This window comes from Pundamilia nyererei, unplaced genomic scaffold (assembly GCF_000239375.1).
Source record: "Pundamilia nyererei isolate P.nyererei 1_Seehausen unplaced genomic scaffold, PunNye1.0 scaffold00055, whole genome shotgun sequence".
NCBI lineage: Eukaryota > Metazoa > Chordata > Actinopteri > Cichliformes > Cichlidae > Pundamilia > Pundamilia nyererei.
Genome location: NW_005187456.1, coordinates 2,777,401 through 2,798,427, shown reverse-complemented (window position 1 = coordinate 2,798,427; position 21,027 = coordinate 2,777,401). Strand labels below are relative to the sequence as shown.

Genomic DNA, 21,027 nt, shown 5'->3' with positions numbered 1-21,027 from the left:
TTGGACACTTAATCAAAGCTTTCTCATCTTTGATCGGTTTGTTTAAAATATAGACTGCAACAAAGGAGCCTGCGTGTTAAAGGAAGTGTAAATAAAGTGGGTCATATTTTTCAGGGGGATAAACAAGTAGTCTGCTACTGATTGTGTTTGGAGACTTCGTATTTCACTGAAAGCAAGGATGCTACTGACCCAAGCCTGTCCCAAAAAGCACTCACCCCTCCCATCCCCACACCCCTTATTGGTTGTTCTCTGTTGCTATGGTACCAGACATCGGATGCTGAAGCTTCATGTGCGACATCTGTGTTGGTGCATCAGGAAGTGGCGGAGTGGAGTGATGGAGAGTGTAACTTGGTGACTAATGAGGCTGACTTTCACTCAGTGTGAGTGTTTGTGTTCATGACTCATGTTTTGGGGAACATAAATCTGTTTACAGTCACATTGTGCGGACCTTCTTCTCTTGTGTGTAAATCAACTATGACTGTGTGTGCGTGCATGAGTGTAATGGAAAAAAAGCCCAGAAAAGATCCTCCTCCAAATCATCAAAGGAACTAAGTGTCCTAATGAGAAACATTCATAAGAAAGTGTGTTCATCTGAGCAGTCCTTATTCACAAGTAAGGTCAAAAATATGCAAAGTAGCTTTCTATAAACGTACACCTGCACTTATTTAAAGGTTCATTAAGTACACTGAAACACATGCAACACATGTTGCCTCTGATTAGCCACCTACATTTTTTCTCTCAAGTAATCTCAACATTGGGGTAGAGCAGGCAGTCTATTAATCAGAAGGTCAGTAGTTCAATTCCCAGCTACTCCAGTCTGCATGTTGAAGTATTCTTGGGGATGATATTTAAATCTAGTGCATCCACTGGAGTGTGCAAATGTTAGACAGGGCGTGCTTAGGTGTAGAAAAAAGCACTTGTAAGAATTTGTGTGTTATTGGGAGAATGAGGCTTCTAGTAAAATGCATTTTGAGTGCTCAGAGTAGAAAAGCACTATATACAGCCATCATCCAGTGGTTTCTGATGGGTTTCACATGCTGATTATTAGAAGAAATATTCCTCATTGAGGGAAAAGATTATCATCCTGTATGTATTTCCATGTAACCCTTAACCAGACCCAATTTGTAAACCGACAGAGGGATGTCTTCAGTACAAAGTTTGTTTATGTAACTCCACACTCAAAAATAAAAAGGGACAAACATTTTATTCTCTTGCAAGTCTTCCTCTTTTTTTTCTAAAAACAAACCATCCATCAAATATTGCACAGTAAAAACAATGAAAAAAAGTACATCATTACAACCCTCATTAGCAAAAGATGCAAACAAGTTCTCTAGTTGTAGGTCTTTTTTTTTTTTTTAAGGATATTCTCCTGCTTTGGCCCCTTGAGAAAAAGTCCGCTAGATTAACGATTACTTCCAAAGTATGAAAAAGGCTTTCCGGGTGAATTTGAACATACGTGTGAATCCTCCAAGGTCCGAGGGACATTTGGCAAATGGTTAAGAGGCTCATTTAATGTGCACACAGTAAGGAAGCGTATGCACCAAAACATACTGTGGGGGTTATTAGGCTCTGTGGGAGTTCATCCATCTCAGTGCTCTCCAGAGTTTTACCTCCTCTACCGTCAATGAGATCCAGTGGGCAGGTTCTAGTGAATCCTTTCTAAGTTAGTTGAGTTTGGCACTAATGCGTATCCACTGAAGGGCCTGCCTGGTGTACTGGACAGCGTGAGCGATGCTACTGTGAAGAGTCAATGGCCCAGACAAAGTATTCAAGTAGTTGAAGAACTCTGATGAGGAAGAAAAAAAAGATATTGGTCTTAAAACATCTGAAAACCAAAATGCATTTGACATATTTTCATGGTAATCTCTCCTCTTTTTATTTCCCATTTAAATCACCACTACCTTTATTCTCCTTTGCAAGGTTGTCTGCCACCTCCCAGTACTCATAGCTGTACAGCACACTGTTGGTAATGTTCAGGTGAGTTGCTGCCATCTGGTGGATACGGTGGGGAATGCTTATGAGGGAGGCAGAGCTGCTGCCCTCGTGGGAAACCCGTGCGAGGTGTTTGGTATTAGGCGAGAGTGAAGAGGGGGGTCCTCCTGTACCCCTAAGAGTGAAAACACACATACACAACAGAGTGATGGGCAATCAGCGGTGGTTTCAGTGGACTAAATGGGCTGAAGAAAAGGCCGATCATTCAAAGTTATCATCCACCTACTTCCCAGAGTCACTCCAACCGGGTGGGGTAGTAGGCACTTTAGGAGAGCTCTGTAACAACATGCAAACAAGGCTTATTGACGTGTCATCCACACATAAAAGTTGACTTGTTTTCAATTAAATGACTTGTTTTTAGATGTACCTTAAAGTAATCCAGCAGCACTTTGGAGTATTTCAGCGCGTGATCCTTCTTCAAGCGAAACATCTGCCAGTAAAGGAGGGCCAGGCATCGGAAACTGTGGGTAAGAGTCGGACATGGCGCAAAATCATCCTCAAAATGCATGTCCTTCAGTATGATGATAGATGTGGCTTAAACAGATGAGATGAAGAAATATGTACCACAGAACCGCCAGCTGTTTGTCTTCCTGTCTGGCCCCGGGGCCAGAGTGGCTCTTCAGCTTCATTGCGTACCTTAAGAAACAGGCTTTTTAACACCAGTGCCACAATTTGTGTTTATGCACATATCCAAATCCAAATGACTTGTGACCGCTTTAGCATTGAAATGTCATTCACCTAATGAGCTCCACTGTTTCCGAATACATGGTATAAGGAGACTTTGCTTCGAGCGGCCCTTCCTCCATTGCCTTCCCACATTCCATGAACGAGAGAGCAGCATCAACATAGTTCACAGCCTTCCCTAGCTTGTCGACCTGGAAAGAAATAATCAAAAGAGGCAAAATATTATTTTATTTGTTAATTTTTTTTGGGCAGCCCAGTGATACATGTTTAGCACTGTCACAGCAAAAAAGTTCTGGGTTTGAATCCAGTAGCTTGCTTCCTCCCACAGTTGGAGAGGCAAAAGAAGCCAAAATGTTAGGTTATTTAGTGATTCTAAACTGGCTGTAAGTATGGCTGGCACCCCAATCGCCCTGATATAAACCAATTTATACCAGAAGATGGTGTCAGTGTAATCTTTATTGTAAGGGTATGCTTCAAAGTGCTGTAAATGTTTCATTTCAGATGGTTCTTGCAATTCCTGGATTGGCCACTTAAAAAAAAAAAGTCAATCCACAAAGACCCCAATGTTAAAATGTCTAACTTGATAGGCATATTTACACTATAGCACTTAAAGCCTGGCACAAAAAAAGTTTTGGTCTCTAATTTGTTTGGGATGATCAGCTGCTCCTGAGGTTTCTAAACGAGAAAAAGAAGAAACTGAGAGTCTGTGTTCATTCGATTCCCAGGAAAAGGCAGCAGCATGGAGAATTTCAGGAGGTGAAGCTGTATCGCGGCCGCTGTCGTGCATATTTCAGGATGTCAGTGGGGCAGTTTGAGCTCATGTTGGCAGAGTTGGGAACACATCTTAGGAGGGAGAGAAATCATTTTAGAGAGCCGACTGACCCAGAGCAGTGTCTGTGTCTGAGGTAAAATTGGATTATTTCACTATTTGTATATTCAGTATTGGTGCACGTTTATTGCTGAATGCAGTGGTCTGATTGGTCGGAAAAATCTGAAAACTCAAGCTCAGTTTGAAAAAACAAATGAATCCATCACGCAGTCGTTGTGAACGCCTGCATTAAGAGTAGTTGTTTTTTAATTTTTACTTCTATTATCCGACAAATAACAAGTAATAATGTGAGCTACAAACTGTCGAATAGTTTTGCGCTGTTTCACTGAGTGAAATTTTGGATTGTGTATTTTATTTATATGTAACACTGATTTTGCAGTGCACCCACAAAGTTTTTGGGTGCTGCATCCAAACCAAGCCTGTTAACATTAGCTGATAAATTAGCATTCCCTACTCTCATCCAAGTATGGTCACTTTGTTAACAAGGGTCTTCCATGTTCATAATCCAGATGGGTGATGTCACAGTAGCTATGCCCATCTTTTAAATGCAGTCTGTGATTTCGGAGACACTGTAAGCGAGGAGCTACATCACAGTCCAGAAATGCACAAAGAAGGATTATTTTGAACTGTGAATCATGCAAAGCTACACAGAGACAAAGAACTGCATGCTTAATGAACACAGATTTTAAAAAATAAATAAATAAGCTCCAAACTTCTTCCACGTTATCTGCAATAACTATAATTTCAATATTAACAATTTATATTCAAGCAAAGATCAAAGACTCACCATGGCATCAGCACGGTGCTTCATCCTTTTGGCTTCATGTAAGTAGTACTCAGCATGGTGAGGACTAGAAAAAAAAGACAAACACACAATAACGTTGATTACAGACTGTAAAGAGTATTTTATGAGATCATGCAGAGCATTCTGGGTGATATAAGGGAAAATGTAATGGTCTCAAAATGAAAGTACTGAATGTTGGTGATGTTTTTCAATTAAAAAGTGTATTAGCAAAGCAAATTAAATGTATTTTGAATATTCAGCACTTACACTTGGGTAAATCAGATGACCTTATCTACTGTGAAACATGGGGTTTTGTGTTTATCGCAAAGTTTTCCTAATTTTAAAGTATAGTTCAAAATTTTAAAAGACATGAACAAAATGTAATCACGTGACCCCTGACAACTTCATTATGATCTAATTACACATTGTCTGAAATGCAATCTGGGTTAATTATAGTGATTTTTGTGGAATCTTTTTACATAATCCTGTTTACATATTATCATTAAGATTACATAGACTGTCAGTCTGTGTTTTTATATGACAGAAAGGCAGCGTGGGCTGTGCAGGAATGGACTGTGTGGACTACGCGGGATCGCTCACGTTTCGTGGTTTGGCACAGTCCCCCTTTGTGCTGCAGTGCTCCAGGACTCAGGTGGTGGCTGGGGCTGCTTCGACACTTTCACACACTCCACTTCCATCTTGGGCTGAGTGCACGAAAGGAGACGGTGATGAGCAAAAATGGTTGGAATAAGTGGAGTTGGCATTATTTAGAGTAGCTGTTTATGCTACCTTTATCGCAGAATCTCTGTTCTTGTCTTTGTTCTTGTGGGTGTGATGCTGTTCTGCAGCTTTTGTTTTGGAGTTAGACTTGGGGATCTCGGGGCTCTGGGGCCGGGGAGACAAGGGAGACAGCGGAGACAGCGGCCTCTTACTGTCCAAATCGTCCTCCACACACCTGATTGATACAAATGCCACATAATATGGGATTAAATTGCATCGGTGCAACTGGGTGTGCATGCCACGTGGCTGTATGTGCAAACTGAAGTGTGTCGTCATAGTTTTTCTTACCCACTGTCCACGGTATCAGTCGTTATGGTCTCAGCTGTGAAAGATGACGACTCTGTGTGGCCTGAGGTTTTGTCTGCATAACTCCTCTTGTTTTCTCTGTGTGACACACCATTCTCCAGCTGGTCACACACAAACACACATGTACATCATGAGACCATACAAAAGTATTCAAATGACATTTTTCCTGCAGAACACAATGATTTATTCCATTTCTGTGGACATGCACGTCACATTTGGCAAAGAATGAAAGGAAACACTGTCTACCTTGCGCTTTCTTGTGCTGTCTTTAGTCTGTGTCTCAGGGACGTGCAGGTGTTTCATAGTCTCAATTTGCTTGTCCTTGGCTGATAAGGATGAGGAGGAAGAGGAGGTTTTTTTAGGAGTGGATTGAGTAGCAGTGTCTGGGACCCTCTTGAGAAGACAGAGGTCTATGTGCACCACCAGATTTCGGAGCCCTCGCTGGGAGTGGGGTGCAGCCTTGTTCCCTCGTCCAAAGGGGACGAGGGTGTAGAGTTTTTGCTTCCCCGCACTTTGCTGGTCCTCACTCGGGTTACCTGAGCTGGGTTGTCTGTGCTGCACCACCTTAGGCCTGCTGGCGTCAGGCCTTCCTGGGCCCTGTTGCCCTGGCTTGGCGAGTTTCCTCTGAGAGGTGGAGTCTGCTGGGACTTTGGTAATCGGAGCTTGAAATTCAGATTCAGAATCTGAACTCGATGAGGACGAAGAAGAGGATGAGGAGGATGTTCTCTGAGGAGTTGGGGACCGTGAAGATGAAGGAGGCGACGGGTCTGGCTGGAACTGTCTCTCCTCCTCACTTCTTCCCCGCTTTTTTGTCCCCCCTTGCTGATGTGAGTGGTTGGTAGGGACTTTATGTTTGGCCTCCCATTTATGTCGCTGTTGTTGCGCCTCCTTCTTCCTCCGACTTTCCTCTCTTGCCGTCTCCTCTCTCCTCCTGTCCTGTTCCGTCACTCCTTCCTCCTCTTCCCCCTCCTCTTCTTCAGCTGAACTCTGGATCCAGGACCGTCTCAATAGCTGCTCCTCCGCCAGCCTCCTGTCTTCCTTTTGCTCCCGTTTCCCTTGCTGTTTTTCCTTTTGTCTATCTTCCTTTTTCTCGTGTTTTCTCCCCTCTCCTGTGGTCAGATGATCTCTTCTGCGTTCCACCTCCTGTTTCTTAGTTTGAGGTTTTTTCGGTGTTGTTTTCGCGTGATTAACATTCACAGTGGTGGGGGCAGTGGCCTCCCAAGACTTGGACCTGTGTTTTTTGAGGCCAGGGATGGACTGAGAGTTTGGCCCACAACCAGGATTACTAGCAGCTCTGGAGGTAGATTGAGAATTATGAATAGGATTGATTTCACGAGCAGTTGGGACTAAATGCTTTGCTCTTGTGGGGCTATGTTGAGAATTTGGTTGAAATGGAGGTCGGGGCTTGTGACTGGACCTGCTTCCCTGGATTTGCGCAAGCTGTGATGTGTTTCTAGTTTGGGACGCATCAGCCAGCTGTTTAGAGCTTGGATAAAAGTTAGGCTTGGGTCTAGATGTGTGGCTTTGATTCTGACTAGAGGTTAAAATGACAGAAGCCTTTGATTTAGTCTGACTTTGGCCTTGGTCCTGTGGTGGTCGAGTCTTGGGCCTGTGTTTGTGAGATGGCTGAAGATGAGTATTACTCGTGGACTTGATATTTGTATTAGTGTCAGACACCGGGGCGATCCATGGCCTAATTTTTATCCTGTGGGAATTGGTTGATTGACTGGGTTGAGGTTGATTCTGACTCTGAAACTCAGGGTAGTGACAAACCCTGGAAGGAGCAGGTATACTGGGACTCGGGCTTCTTGGAGGATCTCTAGCTATAGGGCTAGGACTACGGCTGTCTCTTAGTGTCCCACATGGACTGGGGCAAATACTTAGAACTGGACTTGGAATTGGGCTGTGCCTTGGACTAGGGCTGGGACTTTGACAAGTGCTGGTAAATGGGCTCGGACTTGGACAGTAGCTGTAACCAGGGCTTGGAAGGGGGCTGTTGTTGTTGCTGTAACTGAACTGTGGGCTGGGAATAGGGCTTTGGCTAGGGCTGTATTCCTGATTGCTGTCAAATGACCTTGCTGGGGATGGGGCTCGGTGGGTGTGGGGAGAGTGCAGGCGTCCTGGAATAGTCTGGGAGGGATTTTGCTCAGTGCTGGCACATTTTTTCCGCGACTTCTTCAGCCATTTATCTAACTGCCACTGGGCAGCAGGGGGGTGATCAGGCTTAAGAAAACACAGAAACAGAGAGAGATAAAAAGACAAATTAATCATAAAATATTGATGACAGTCGGGGATTGTGAGGATTTCAACATACAGAAATAGGCTGGAACAACATAATAAAAATGCTATTATGCAGCTATATCCACTGTAGATCTGAATTATTATTACTGACATAGCCATATGCACACAGCATTTTATCACTGCCACTGGCTGAATTAATTATAATTCTATTTTATGTACTTTTTTCAACTACTTCCAACATAAAAAGGCAATGCTGGCTAAAGAGGTCCTTAAAAGTTGTCATCAACCTATTCTTATTTACATCAACCTGATCTGAATGTGTCTAGAAAGCAGACACAAAAGGATATAAAAAGTGAGTGAACAATTCAATCATAAAAAAATAATTTTATAGAACAGAGTGTGGAATGATTTCAGTAGTTTGAGGAAAGAAACAGCTCGATGCTAAAGCAGTGGAGACTTGCCAGATTGCAGGGGCTTCTAATAAAGCAAGAGGTTAGGACTTAATTATGCAGTAAATTTTTTGCAGGCTACACGTGCAATCGAAAGGTCAAACGTTAAATCATGAAATACTACTAAAAAAAAATACAAGATATTACACTACTACTATAAGTAGGAGAGTAATTAAACCTCCTGACCTATTTTACATCATTATGGGCTAATTTTGTGATAATCCAGGGCGAACAGACGATTCCGGATCACTTAATCTTACATTCAACCATCGTAAGGAATGATACAAGCCTCACCCAAATGTGTTTATATCACACTATCTGCACATTCTAATAGAAACATGTAAAACTGTAATACTTTCACAGCACATGAGAAAATACCTCACCGGCTCAGCTGTTGTGAAACTATTTAAAGTCCAAATGACAAATCTGGATTATGACTCATAAATAAATTCCAACATTAGAACCTTTCAACAGCATACTTTCCAACGCATGCTCAGTGGACTCGGACTGAGGTTACAGTAGCTCAACCCCTCATCCACTTATACCAAATGACTCACTTAATGTTTGCTCAACAACTGGCTTGCTAACCATAAGAATGAGAAGGAAAGTAGGAGCTTTTTACTCACGTAAAAAAACAACAACAACAACAAAGAGTTTACTCACAGCTGGAGCGCAAACGTCTCTCTCTCTTACGTGCTCACTTCTTTTCTGTCTTCGCTGACCAGGAGCTAAATTAAACCTCCACTCCTCAAGCCAAACAGTGACCCCTCTGCCCTCCTACCCTCATCCCTCGCTCCCTTTCCAGAGAAGACACTGCATCTCTTGTGCCCTCTTGACTGCCTCCCCTCCTTCTTTTCTGTCCCTCCCTTTTTTTTCTCACTACCTGGAACTCTGGATTTGCTGCTTCCACAACTCCAACCCCCCATCTGTTCCTTGGGAGACACTCAAATACTTGACGTAAATGAAAAACACATGGTTTACACCCCCCCTCCCTCCCCACAAACACACTCCCTTCCTCTATATAGGGGCCCAATGTTGTGCATGTTCAGTAATACAGTCTATGCTATGTCATACAGGGCCTTCCATTCATAGAAGAGAAGCTGGTTTCCCCTTCATTTCCCACACAACACACATCTACAATGCCCCCCACCTCCAACAGCCCATACCCTGGCCTACACCCTATCTGTATTTATTTGAGATAATAACAAACAAGCAGTCCACATTATTTTTACTGTAATATCTATTTTTTGAAAAAGGTCTGGTTGTAACTGTCAACCCGAATTCAGGTTTTGATGACTTCCACATCCCGAGGGCTTCTCTCTTTAAGAGTCACACTTTTAAAATGACACCTACGCACTAGTTCTCCGAGCTACCTCTGCCCCTCAACCCCCAAGTCCTCTTCCTCTCCCACTTGCATGCATTCCTCATTGCTCTGTCCCTCTCCACACCTGCTGTCAACTGCCTTAAAGCCCACAACTCCCTGCAGAGAAATCACCCTCAGGCTCATAAACAGAGAAGGAGAGAAACAAGTGAGACATGGGCAGAGAAGACGGAGAACGCAGACGGGGAGGCTGTGGCTTCAGCATTTGGTACCTCCTTGTTGTTGCACAGTGGCTGGATGTTGGCAGGCGACTCGGGATCAGGGTGAACTTCTGGACTCCGGCTTGGGCTCCGGGAATGAAAGCTACTGCTGCCTGACTCATTGGTGGAGTCTGAGCCTGAGGAGTCTGAGCTGGAATGTCTCACCCGCCTGCCATGTGTGTGCGCTCGCTGTGCTGACAGGCTGTCAGTCAACACACACAAACATCAGAGAGGGGTCAGAGGGGGTACGCAGGCATATATACTGTTGTTATTCACAATATTTAACTCATATTTACAGGCATACAGAAGAAAAAGGAAAAGGAAGTGAAGGATTTGTAAGCAGGTACCTGTGTCTGTCCCAGGAAGTTGACTCATGAATCACCTGTGGGACACAAAACAAACACAGTAATTTGTTATTATACACATTAGAAAAAGTGTCATTCAAGAGGAGAAGCCAGACACTTTTTCTTTCCCTTTGGCTTTCTCTGTCCTCACACACTCTCCCGCATAGTCTCTCTGTCTCCTCAAGGATTCTCAATATCTTCTAATCATGTCCGCCTCAGGCCAAGACTACTGACAAAGAAATGATCAACAATATGGGAAGATGAGTGTTACCTACCGTGGGAGTTTCCTCATCATCACTGCTCAGCTTCAAGTCATCGGCGAGCATGCTGTAAACCAACAAATACACAGTCACAAAGCCAAGAAGCAACTGAAACCTAATCTCTCCTGCCGGACAACCACCTTTCACAGCCCATACTTGATTCGATCTGATACATTTTTTTTAATCAGTCTATCAGAATGATGCATTTCAAATTTTCAGCACTTCCAAACGTTTGTGTTCTTCTTTATTGAAATGATAAGTTTGAACACAGCCCACAGATCTTCAGACATTTATTCATTAGTGGAAACTACATGAGGGTGCAACCAGGACATGGTTTAAATCCACTCACTTATCTGGATGGTTATCTGCAGTGTTCTCAAATGGGCTCAATTTGACATTATAAGGTAAACACTTCAACGGTGTTTAAAGTCTGACATTTGCATTTCCATGAACAGCTCCGTCTGTTAATGTCTTCAAAAATTAAGAGCTGCAGTGCAGTGAAAAAGAGTGTGAAAGTCTTCAGCCACCCCTCATTATTTTTCACCTGAAAATTCTACACTCAGGACCCCATATAGACAAAATGAAAAGTTTGTGTAAAATTCTGGCAAATTTATTAAAAAAACAAAAGTATAACATGTATCAAGTACATGTTGCCATGACACTCATAATTGAGCTCAGGTGGATCCTGCTTCCCTTGATCATCTGTCAGATGTTTCTCCAACTTGTATTGGAGTAAATTCAGCTGACTGGACATAATTTGGAAAGACACACGGCAGTCTATATAAGATGCCATCGCTGACTGTACCTCTCAGAGTATAAACCAAGCCAAGAAGTCTAAGAATTGTCTGCAGACCTGTAGGATTGTATCAAGGAACAGACCTGGGGAATGATACTGAAAAATTTCTGCAGCTTTAAAAGGCCCCAGTGAGCACAGAGGCCTCCATCATCCGTAACTGGAAGAAGTTTGGAACCAGCAGGAGTCTTCAAGCCACCCTGCCAATCTGAGCGATTGGGGTAGAAAGGTCTTAATAAGAGATGTGACCAAGAACCTGATGGTCACATTGACAGAGCTCCAGCATTGCTCTGTGGAGAGAGGAGAAGCTTCCACCAGCCAGCCCTGTGATGTAGAGTGGCCAGATGAAGACACTCCTCAGTAAAATCACATGACAGCTCAACTGGAGTTTGCCAAAGGACACCATAAAAAGCAAAATTCTCTGGTCTGAGCAAAAACAAAAAATTGGTGTGGCTTTTTGGTGTGAATGCCATCATCACCTGAAAATATCATCCCTAAAGTGGTGGCAGCATCATGCTATGGGGATGTTTTCAGAAGGAGGACTGAATCCGGACACTAATCAGGGTATAGAGACATTCTTGATGATAACCTGCTCCTGAGCCCTTTGGACCTGGGGCAATGGTTAATTTTCCAACAAGACAACGAACCTAAGCACACAGCCAAGATAACAAAGGACTGACTTTGAGACCACTAGTCTAGTGTTTTTTGCAAAACCAAACAAAATATTCCTCTGAAAATGGTCAGGTACAAGGACTAAATAAAAAAAAATTTACCAAAGTCCAAAGAAAAACATTGCAAGACTTTCAAAATGACAAGAAAGTCTGGCTCCTTGGAAATAAAATATAAAGAGTTGAGTGGTGGTTTAAGTCTTTTGTACAGTACTTTAAGTTTCTTTTGATTTCAAAATTAAATTTCAATGCAGTTATTTTTCTCCCCAAAACAAATAAAACTCAGTTTCAAAACCACATAAATTAAGCACCTTTGGCTCTTAAACTATACAAAGATAACTAAGTCAGATTAACCAATCACTGCTAAACCCTTTACTCAATATTGTCTTCAGTAAAGATGACTGGTTATGTATTGGTTATATTATGTAACTGCACAAGCTTTATTTACATTGCAGAAACATGTTCAAATGTTTAAAAAGAACTTTCTATAAATATTTTAGTAAAGTCACCCCCCCCCCCCCAAAAAAAAAAAAAAAAAAAAATTCTGTCTTACATAACAAAGGTTGTGAAATTGTATAGTTGGCTTACACCACTCAACATGTGTTTCACGTTAAAAGGAGGATGTAAAAAGTTAACAAACAGCAGCACATCGGTCTCCACTGACAGCTTTCAGGAATGTTCAGTAACCTTTAACCCGACTTGTAGCCTGGAACACCGTTAGCTGATTGACCTGAGATGTCTACATCTCTCGGCCCTCTTTCGCTATCACTCGTGTTTTTCCTCGCAGCTACTGACACGATGAGGTTGATGAATACAGTTTACAGAAGTTCTCGTGACACGCACGAGTATTTGTGATGTGTTTCATCACTCTGTGTGTGTGTGTGTATGTGTGCGCGCTACAGAAGCAGCTCAAGCTTGAGGAACATCAGAGGATTGTGTTTCCTTAGGCCACACTTACGATTTGTGGGGGGCCACATGAGGGTGACGGGCCATTCGCAGCGGAACATCCCCTCGGTCTGACAGAGAGAAAGAAACCAGATTACAACACTAATAACAGGGAGCTGCTTGTAAATGATGACAAATGTCAGATATTCAAATTTGACAGAAAAATCGGCAAAAACATACTTTGCCTTTGTTGTGTAATTGGCTGTTTGGTATCCTTTGGAAAGACAGACAACAAAACAACTGTAAGTAAATCTCACTTTTAACAGTTAAAAATGTGTCGTCCCTATAGATAAACATTGACTCATAATATGCAGGAAAATCACCACAAGTGATTGAGGTTTGGTTTTTTTTCACACATTTGTTTTTCCTTGTCAACCACAGACACGCTGATTCAGAAACAGCGAGCGTAATCTCAGTCCTTCAACCTCAAACACAGATGAGAACCAGGAGGTGAAAGTCTGAGCAGTTGAACAAAATTTTAAAACCTGCAGATCTTCCCAGGAATTTACATCCCAACAGCTTCACCTCCAGGTCAGATCGTGCAAACCTCTAGAAAAATAGTAACAAACCAAAGAGCAACATCTACAGGCCTTAGTTAACATGTTAAATGTTAAAGTTTGTGACACTACAAGTAGAACCGGAGAAAGCCTCTTCTCTCTAAAAACAACATGTTACATCTGGAAAAAACCACAAGACGTCTGTAACACAGTGCTTTGGACAGAGGAGATCTAAGTATTTGGATGTTTGGACATAACACAGAGCGCCACGTTTGGAGAAAACCAAACAGCAAATCAGCACAAATATCTCATATCAACTGTCAGCACGGTGGTGGATGGGTGACGATTTGGGCTTGTTTTGCAGCCCCACAACATGGACATCTTGCTGTAATTGAGTCAACTATGAACTCTGTATATCACATTATTCTAGAGTCAAATAGGAGGCCATCTGTCCAACAGCTGAAGTCTGAGTAAAACTGGGTCATGCAACAGGACAAAGATCCCAAGCAAATCTACAACAGAATAGAATCAAGGTTCAAACGTCAACCGGATCGAAATGCTGTGGTGGGACCTTATGAGAGCTACACATAAATGAATGCCTAAACCTTGATGAACTAAACCAATGTTGTCAAGAAGAGTTGACCAAAATCCTTTCACAGCGATGTGAGAGACTGATAATCATACAGAAAACCATTACTTCACAAAGAAAACCCCAAACATGATGTATAAATGAAGTAATAAAGCTGAACTTCAGACGTTAAAGATAAACACAAAGTCACAGACATACCTTAGAGTTGTACAGGATTCGTTGTGCTGGGTCATGCCTCAAGGAGTCCCCAAAGTCCCTCCAGGACTGGGTCATGTCCTGTTTAGCATAAATGCAGAGTTGGGGTCAAAGGCCAATGGTGAAATGCCACTGTGATGGATGAATCTTCCTGAATACTAAATCAGCAGAACTTTCTTCATTTCTCTACAGTCCTGAGCACCATGTTTAACAGCTGACTCTAATTATGAACACTGTTCCTCCCCACCAGGGGGAGCGTGTCTGGCTGTGAATATGGGTTAGCATCCCTGTCTAGTGTAAGTTGAGAGATGTGAATTGCACGCTTGAAACATCTGTGATCAGTGTGCAGTGAATTAAAACCCCCGGCTCACCAGAGCTGTCAGTGTACAAAAACAGGTGCATGTAACAGCGGCTCACTAGCTTTGAATGTGAACAAAACGGAACATTTTGGGCTCAAAGTGTGATCTAATAAACTTAGAAACAGACATGATTTTGCAGTTTTCAGGAGGACTGCACCATAGAGCTGTTGCATTTTTCATTCTGCATTTTCAAAGGTATTCAATACGTGATTTAGAACACACAAAAAAGCTCATCACAACATTTGTTGTGGAAGCAAGCCCTGGGGAGAAGAGCCTGAAAGACATCTGAAAGCGAACCGCAACGAGTGCTCATCAGTGCTGAGTGCGCCGGTACAATCACCAATTGTAGAACATGCAATAAAAGTGAAAACGTAGCTTTGCTGGATTGATCTGTTTTAAATATTTCCTCAAAGATCTTAGAAGGAAGTAACTAAAAGAATCATCGACCCACCCGTCACGGACTGCTACAGGAAACACTGCTTTACTTACAAAGTGCAGGGTCTTCGGTTCACTCTTGTGGCATGCAGTGTTTCAGCTATTACCACAGATTAAATGTGCTCCCACAGTGACTGTGTGTGTGTGTGGGGGGGTTGTGCTATTCAGGTTACTAACTGTTCACCTGATAACTCATTTATACAGAAAGAGAGATCAGCATTCGCTTTTGATTTCCTGTACACTGAGACAGTTGTACTAGTTTTAGACACAACTTCATATTCGAGGAACTTGTGATGGACATTTTATAAACTTCTCAGACTTTAAGATTACATGCATTACATTTTAAAAAATAAATCTTGGTCCACCACAGTTGAAGCAGTTTTAATGGGGATGTCACAGTCTCATAAAATCTGTATATTTCTTGGTTAGTATAACAGATGTCAGGCCTGTCAGTCTGATGAGTACCTGTGCATTATGTTGTTTGTTCTAATAATAGCTTCCATGCAGACATTAGATGCATGACACATTATAGTATATTTCAAATGATTAACTGTGTTACTACTTACAGATTAGACTGTGATGGTGTGTGCGCGTTTGCGTGTGTGTGTGTGTTGCAGCTCGCCCTGAGGTGACATGTGAAAGTCTGTGGTAAATACACACTATTATACACCTGGACTATTACGAGAATGTGCGCCATTTCTTATTTGTTCTCTCTGCACAGCACTTGAGAGGAAACCAGGCACACGCAGGAGGCAGTGCATCCACAGAACACCGCCTTTGCTCCAGCTCTGATCATAATCTCTTCTGATTAGATTGCCCGCAGTCAGACTAACCAGAGCTCATAGATGCTAACAAAACGTCTTGATTTTGTACCATTCATCCCCCATTTTAGCTCATGTGATTCCTCAGATGTGTCCCAATGTGGAAGCATGGCAGCTCTGGCTCTAATATATACGTGCATGCAGCAATCGTTGGGTAAAGAACAAAAGCAGAGGGTTTCTTGGCTGCTGAAGCGGTGAGCATGCTCTGGAAAAGGTCATGCTTTATCAGATCTGATGTCAGAAGATCTGCGTGAGTGTGTTTTTGTGTGTGTGCGGCAGAGAGTTGGTGGAACTGATCTTAAAGGATTCAGCTAACATTTTGGTTAATTTGCTGCACTTACTCTGTTTAAGAGTTCAGGTAAGCAAATTATCAGCACTCTTATTATCTGTGCGTTTAATAAAACCCACATCCAGTTAGCTTAGCTTGGCATAAAATCAGGAATTCGGGGTAAACAGTCTAGTCTGGCTCTTTCCAAAGAAGAAAAAACAAAAGATAGAGAGAAGACAAAAAATAATAATGTATACACACACACATATATATATGTACATTAAATGACTTTTTTTCCTCTTCTCCTCCTCCCTCTTCCCACCCTCAGCATTAAGCCTTGGAGGGTGTGTGTTTCCTCTCTCCGCTCATCCTTTCACTTCATTATCTCTTCTCCTTTAGTCACCAAGGACACAGCACCAGCCCTCACTCCCTTTTCTCCATTAAAAACAACAGTATCTCCCAGGTGGAGTATTATGTGTTGCTATCTTCCTCCCACCTTTCCCCAACAGGTCCTCTGTAACTCTATTCTTCTTCTTTGCCCTGCTCTTCAGTCTACACTAGTGACCGTCCACAGGGTAGCAACTTAGACCAGTGGGCCGCTCGGCACACACTCAGATCTGGTTAATTATGGTCAGAATGATTAGCTGGTATCAGTCAACAGTAAACATTTAGTAACTTTAAATAAAATAAAAATCTGTGTATGTTTTTGTAATTAAAATGCTTCTTGTTTTTGCACTACGAGGAGTTTCTGTTTAATTTATCATATAACTTCCTAATTGTTAAAGGTGAGAGGTGTGGAAAACAATTGTAACTGTAGAAAAAAGGTGCACAAGAGAAGCGTTACAGCTACTGGGTGGTGATAAGGCAACCAGATGAACTGATACACAAGCACAAACTTCTGGTATCAACCTCGAGGTGCAATAATAACCACAATCTACTACACACTAGTGTCAGCCAGATAGCATCTGATACTGGATTATTAACCATGTTATCACATGTGTTCTATTAAAATATATCAATAATAATCATCAATGCTACTGTATCCTGAGATCCCAAAGTCAAAGACAAAATGACATCTAAATGTTAGTGTAGATTGTGGAAAAAAGCTGGATATCTTCCACTGTTTCCTGACATTTATGACAGAAGTGTTCAGCAAATGCAGATGAACTGATAATGCATATATATGCATATATGCACAGGCTGCAGCCCACAAATGAGCTGCTGCTGGCATTTCCTCCTCTTAAGCATTAATGTAATTGTAATCAGGCTTCTGAGTCTAAAGACAGACTGAAATGACTCTGCAAAAACATGCAATCAAATGAAAGAGCTGTAAGAAGTGCAAGACACATCTCAAATATGAGGTGGCAAATTTAATAAGGCAGTTGTAATAAGTGCTAATGCTTTAAAAACAAACCAACTGAAATCAAACTTGAGCTATTTCTTACCTCAAATATATCTTTGGCACAGCTGTTGTGTTGGCTTCCTCTTTCCTGAGGAAAAAGAAGGACAGACGTTTGGTAATTGAGGAGAACGTGACTAAGGGTTAGGACTGACAGATATTCCCTGACAGAGGGAATTTTTTTAAACACTTCAAAGCAGAAGATGCAGGTTTAGTTACCAATTAGACAATGAATAAAGAGCTATTGTTGACTGTGCACACAAATCATATTTGAGCATCTTAGTTTCAGTTAAGTGAGGCGTGGGTGTATTCATTTAAATTTCAAATACTGCACACTTAGGCGCGCTGATTAGCAAACATGGCGATGCACATGCAGTCAGCGCACACACAGTAAATACACGGGCTAGTTCATTTCTCACTCTGGGCGTTGATCACGGGTTTTACGTTTCAGCCTCCATCACAAGGATGCAAACAGGCTTAAAAAAAATGAAAAAAGAAAAAAAAATCACCTTCTGCATTCTGCTTCCCGCCTTTTTGCTGCAGCTGCATTCCTACCTTAGCGTAGCACTTTACTGTAAACCTGAGAGTCTCTCACATGCACAGTAACTGTGAGAGTTGGGATGACTCTGAAGCTTCTTGATGACTCATATCTTAGAAATCACAGCTGCAGATAATCAGCCGGATGCTGATTCTTTTGCAAGCAACTTTCTGTTTCCATCCACATTAGGCAACCCCACCGTCTCTAACTCTCACACACATACATTTATCCTTTTAAACACTTGAGCTCACAATTTAAATTCACACTCACTTGTATGAAAAACCCAGAACCACGCAGCTCAAGCATTAAGACGAAGAATAAATGCTTCACGCTACTTTCACTTCCCCATCTGTGTAACCGTGTGTGTCGTGGGAGTGGGTTTCGTCTTGACTGTGAGTTTTGGTTTTCTTCGTTTGTTTTTTCGTGTCTGCCACAGATGACAGTGCTGCACCAAGTATCAGCAGAAATACTGAGTTCAGATGTTTCGAATCAACCCCGACCTGCAGAACAATGATCTGACTCTATTTCACAATTTGCTTTTAGACAATTACACATTTAACTTTTCCTTTGCACTTTATAATTCATTTCAGTGCGTGTGTGTAGAGCAGCAAAAGCATTCATGTGTGTGTGTCTCTGCTCGCATGCATGACTCACTATGGTGTCTGAGTGGCTGAAGTGTAAGCCTGCAGAAGGAAAATAGTGTGTGTGTGAAGAGCTGTCTCATTGCTACACCCACAAGACAGTTATGAGGCCTTAGGTCTAAATGAAAAACAAACACAGAAGGATAGTATTTTAGTACCTGTGGCGGTGCACAGGAAAAAGTCTGCCCTGCTTCATCAGCTAACACTTACAGTCACACAGTGCTACTTTACGTGTGCAATGTGTTTAACAAGTTCATGCCTACTAACATCACAGGCTCCAGCTCTGGTGCAATACCCAGATGAGTAAATCCCCTCTGGACCAAACAAACCACAACCCGTCACAATACCTGCAGCAAACAGCATGCAAGCCTACAAGGCTGCAAACCACCTGTTACATTCTTAAAGTATGTTCAATTACTGAAGCTATGCTCAATTTCAAGGTATTTTTAGCCTTTTTCTATCTGAGCTTTAAACGGAAATTTTACAGATGCTATATATTTTTTTTTTAAAGGAGTACAAAAAGCACGATTCTGCACACAGTGATAAATATTAACTACACAGTTGATGTAGATGAACCTGTTATTATTCACATAATATTTTCGAACTACTTCAGGAACAAATCTGTGACATTTTAAACGCGAGGACGAAGCGCAGCATTTACATCCATGACATTTATAAAATAAGCACAGTGACATAAAGCTGTCTACTCCTGTTTTCTAAGTAGGACCTAGTCCCTGCTCTTTGCCCTCTCACCTGAGAATATGCGCATCGGAGCAGAAAGCAGACAATGGAAAGTTTCCCTTTGCCAGCGAGGACAGTAGGCATGGTTCCTGGATAGTCAGTGCTCTCCTCCGGCGTCCATACCAGTGAGGACTGGTGTTAGCAGATCCGATCCTTCCCTCACTACCATCACCACCATCATCACGCTGGCATCGGTCCCGGCTCGTAGGTCCACCGTACAGCAGCAGCAGCGGCAGCGGAGTCTCACCGGAGAGGCAGACCGAGGGCGAGGTAGGCGGTCCGGCGACGTCACGGATGACACGCGTAGCTCACACCAGAGAGATCACGACTCAGTGGACCTGTGGATGTGCGAAAAGTTTGAAGTGCGTAAACGGGAGATCATAGCCGTCAGCTGTCGAGTGCACCACTGACGACACACTCGATGATGTAGAATTAGAAAACGTTTTGGGACATCTAGTCTAGGGTGAAGGTATGAGTAGCCTTATTGATCCCGCAAGCTTCACCGAGTTTCAGTTACTTGGGGCATTGCAGCGAGCACAAAATAATAGCATGACATGATACGGGAAGTTGATAACAGCTAAAGAGTAAGAACTTGGTTTCTGCATACGCGCTTTATCAGGCACACCATGCTAGTATCAGGTTGGACCCTCTTTTACGGTCAGAAATGCCTTAATTCTTCATGGCATAGATTCAGTAAGGCTCTCAAAACAGAACCTTGTTGAGATTTTTGTCCATATTGACAGATTAGCATCACACAGTCATCATAATGTGAATCTACTGCTCTACTACATCCCCCGGGTGCTCTACTGGACTGAAATTTGATGACATTTGAGAACTCATTGTCATGTTCAAGAATCCAGGTTCAAGATGATCTGAGCTTTGTGAGACTGTGCTTTATTCTGCTGGAAGTAGTTATTGGAAGATAGGTGTGTTGTGGTCATAAAGGGATGGACATTATCAGCAACAATACACAGGTAGGTTATGGCGCTAAGGTGCCTGAAGTCTGTCAAAAAATGCATTACCTCCCCAACATTATATCTCAATATCTTTGAAACATTGATTTGAAAAAAATAAAATAAAATAAAAATAAAATAAATGTGCCACACCATTGGTGTGTTGCATCAGAAACCAGGACTCATAAGATCAAGTAATGTTGTTCCAGTCTTCGATTATCCAATTTCTGGTGATCCTGTGAGAACCGTAGCCTCAGTTTTCTGTTCTCAGCTGACAGGAGTGGCACCTGGTGTGGTCTTCTGCTGCTGTAGTGTAAATGCTTCAAAGCTCAATGTGTTGTGTGTTTCAATGTGTTTTAGAGATGCTCCTATGCATACCTTGGTTGTAATGAGTTTAAATCAATTTGATTTATATAGGCAAGGCAAGGCAAGTTTATTTGTATAGCACAATTCAACAACAAGGTGATTCAAAGTGCTTTACAGAGACATTAGAAACAAAAACAAATAAAAAGCATGATTTAAAATTGATTTAGCACCAAATTACAACAACAGTTGCCTCAAGGCACTTTATATTTTAAGGTGAAAACCTTAGAGTAATAGAGAGAAAACCACAAGAATGAAACAACCCCCTTTGAGCAAGCACTTGGTGACAGTGGGAAGGAAAAACGCCCTTTTAACAGGAAGAAGCCTCCAGCTGAATCAGGCTCAGGGAAGGGCAGACATCTGCAGAGACCGGTTGGGGATCAGGGTAGCGAGACAAGATTTGAAGACAGTTGATTTAAGCTTTGCAACACTCCATCCTGTTGGAAGCAGCCATCAGAAGACAGGCACACTGTGATCATAAGGGGATGGACATATTCAGCAACAATAATCAGTGACTCAGCTTCACTGTCCTGCATTTAGCTGACAGAGCTAGCACCTGGTGTGGTCTTCTG

The 21,027-nt window shown here is 42.3% G+C and overlaps 1 protein-coding gene across 1 annotated transcript; it reads right to left on the bottom strand.

The window, feature by feature from the left end:
* Positions 1 to 1,251: 1,251 nt before the first annotated feature.
* On the bottom strand, positions 1,252 to 19,432 carry aff3 (AF4/FMR2 family, member 3). The gene is made up of 19 exons (XM_005733941.2): positions 19,152 to 19,432; positions 17,266 to 17,310; positions 13,941 to 14,018; positions 12,837 to 12,870; positions 12,670 to 12,727; positions 10,266 to 10,317; positions 9,994 to 10,028; positions 9,659 to 9,848; positions 5,622 to 7,598; positions 5,358 to 5,476; positions 5,079 to 5,244; positions 4,890 to 4,993; positions 4,293 to 4,356; positions 2,731 to 2,867; positions 2,557 to 2,628; positions 2,360 to 2,453; positions 2,219 to 2,268; positions 1,902 to 2,107; positions 1,252 to 1,786 (listed from the first exon to the last, which is right to left on the bottom strand). Exons 1-19 carry the CDS (start codon positions 19,221 to 19,223, stop codon positions 1,665 to 1,667), a joined length of 3,675 nt encoding a protein of 1,224 aa, XP_005733998.1. The 5' UTR covers positions 19,224 to 19,432; the 3' UTR covers positions 1,252 to 1,664.
* Between the last annotated feature and the right edge of the window lie 1,595 nt (positions 19,433 to 21,027).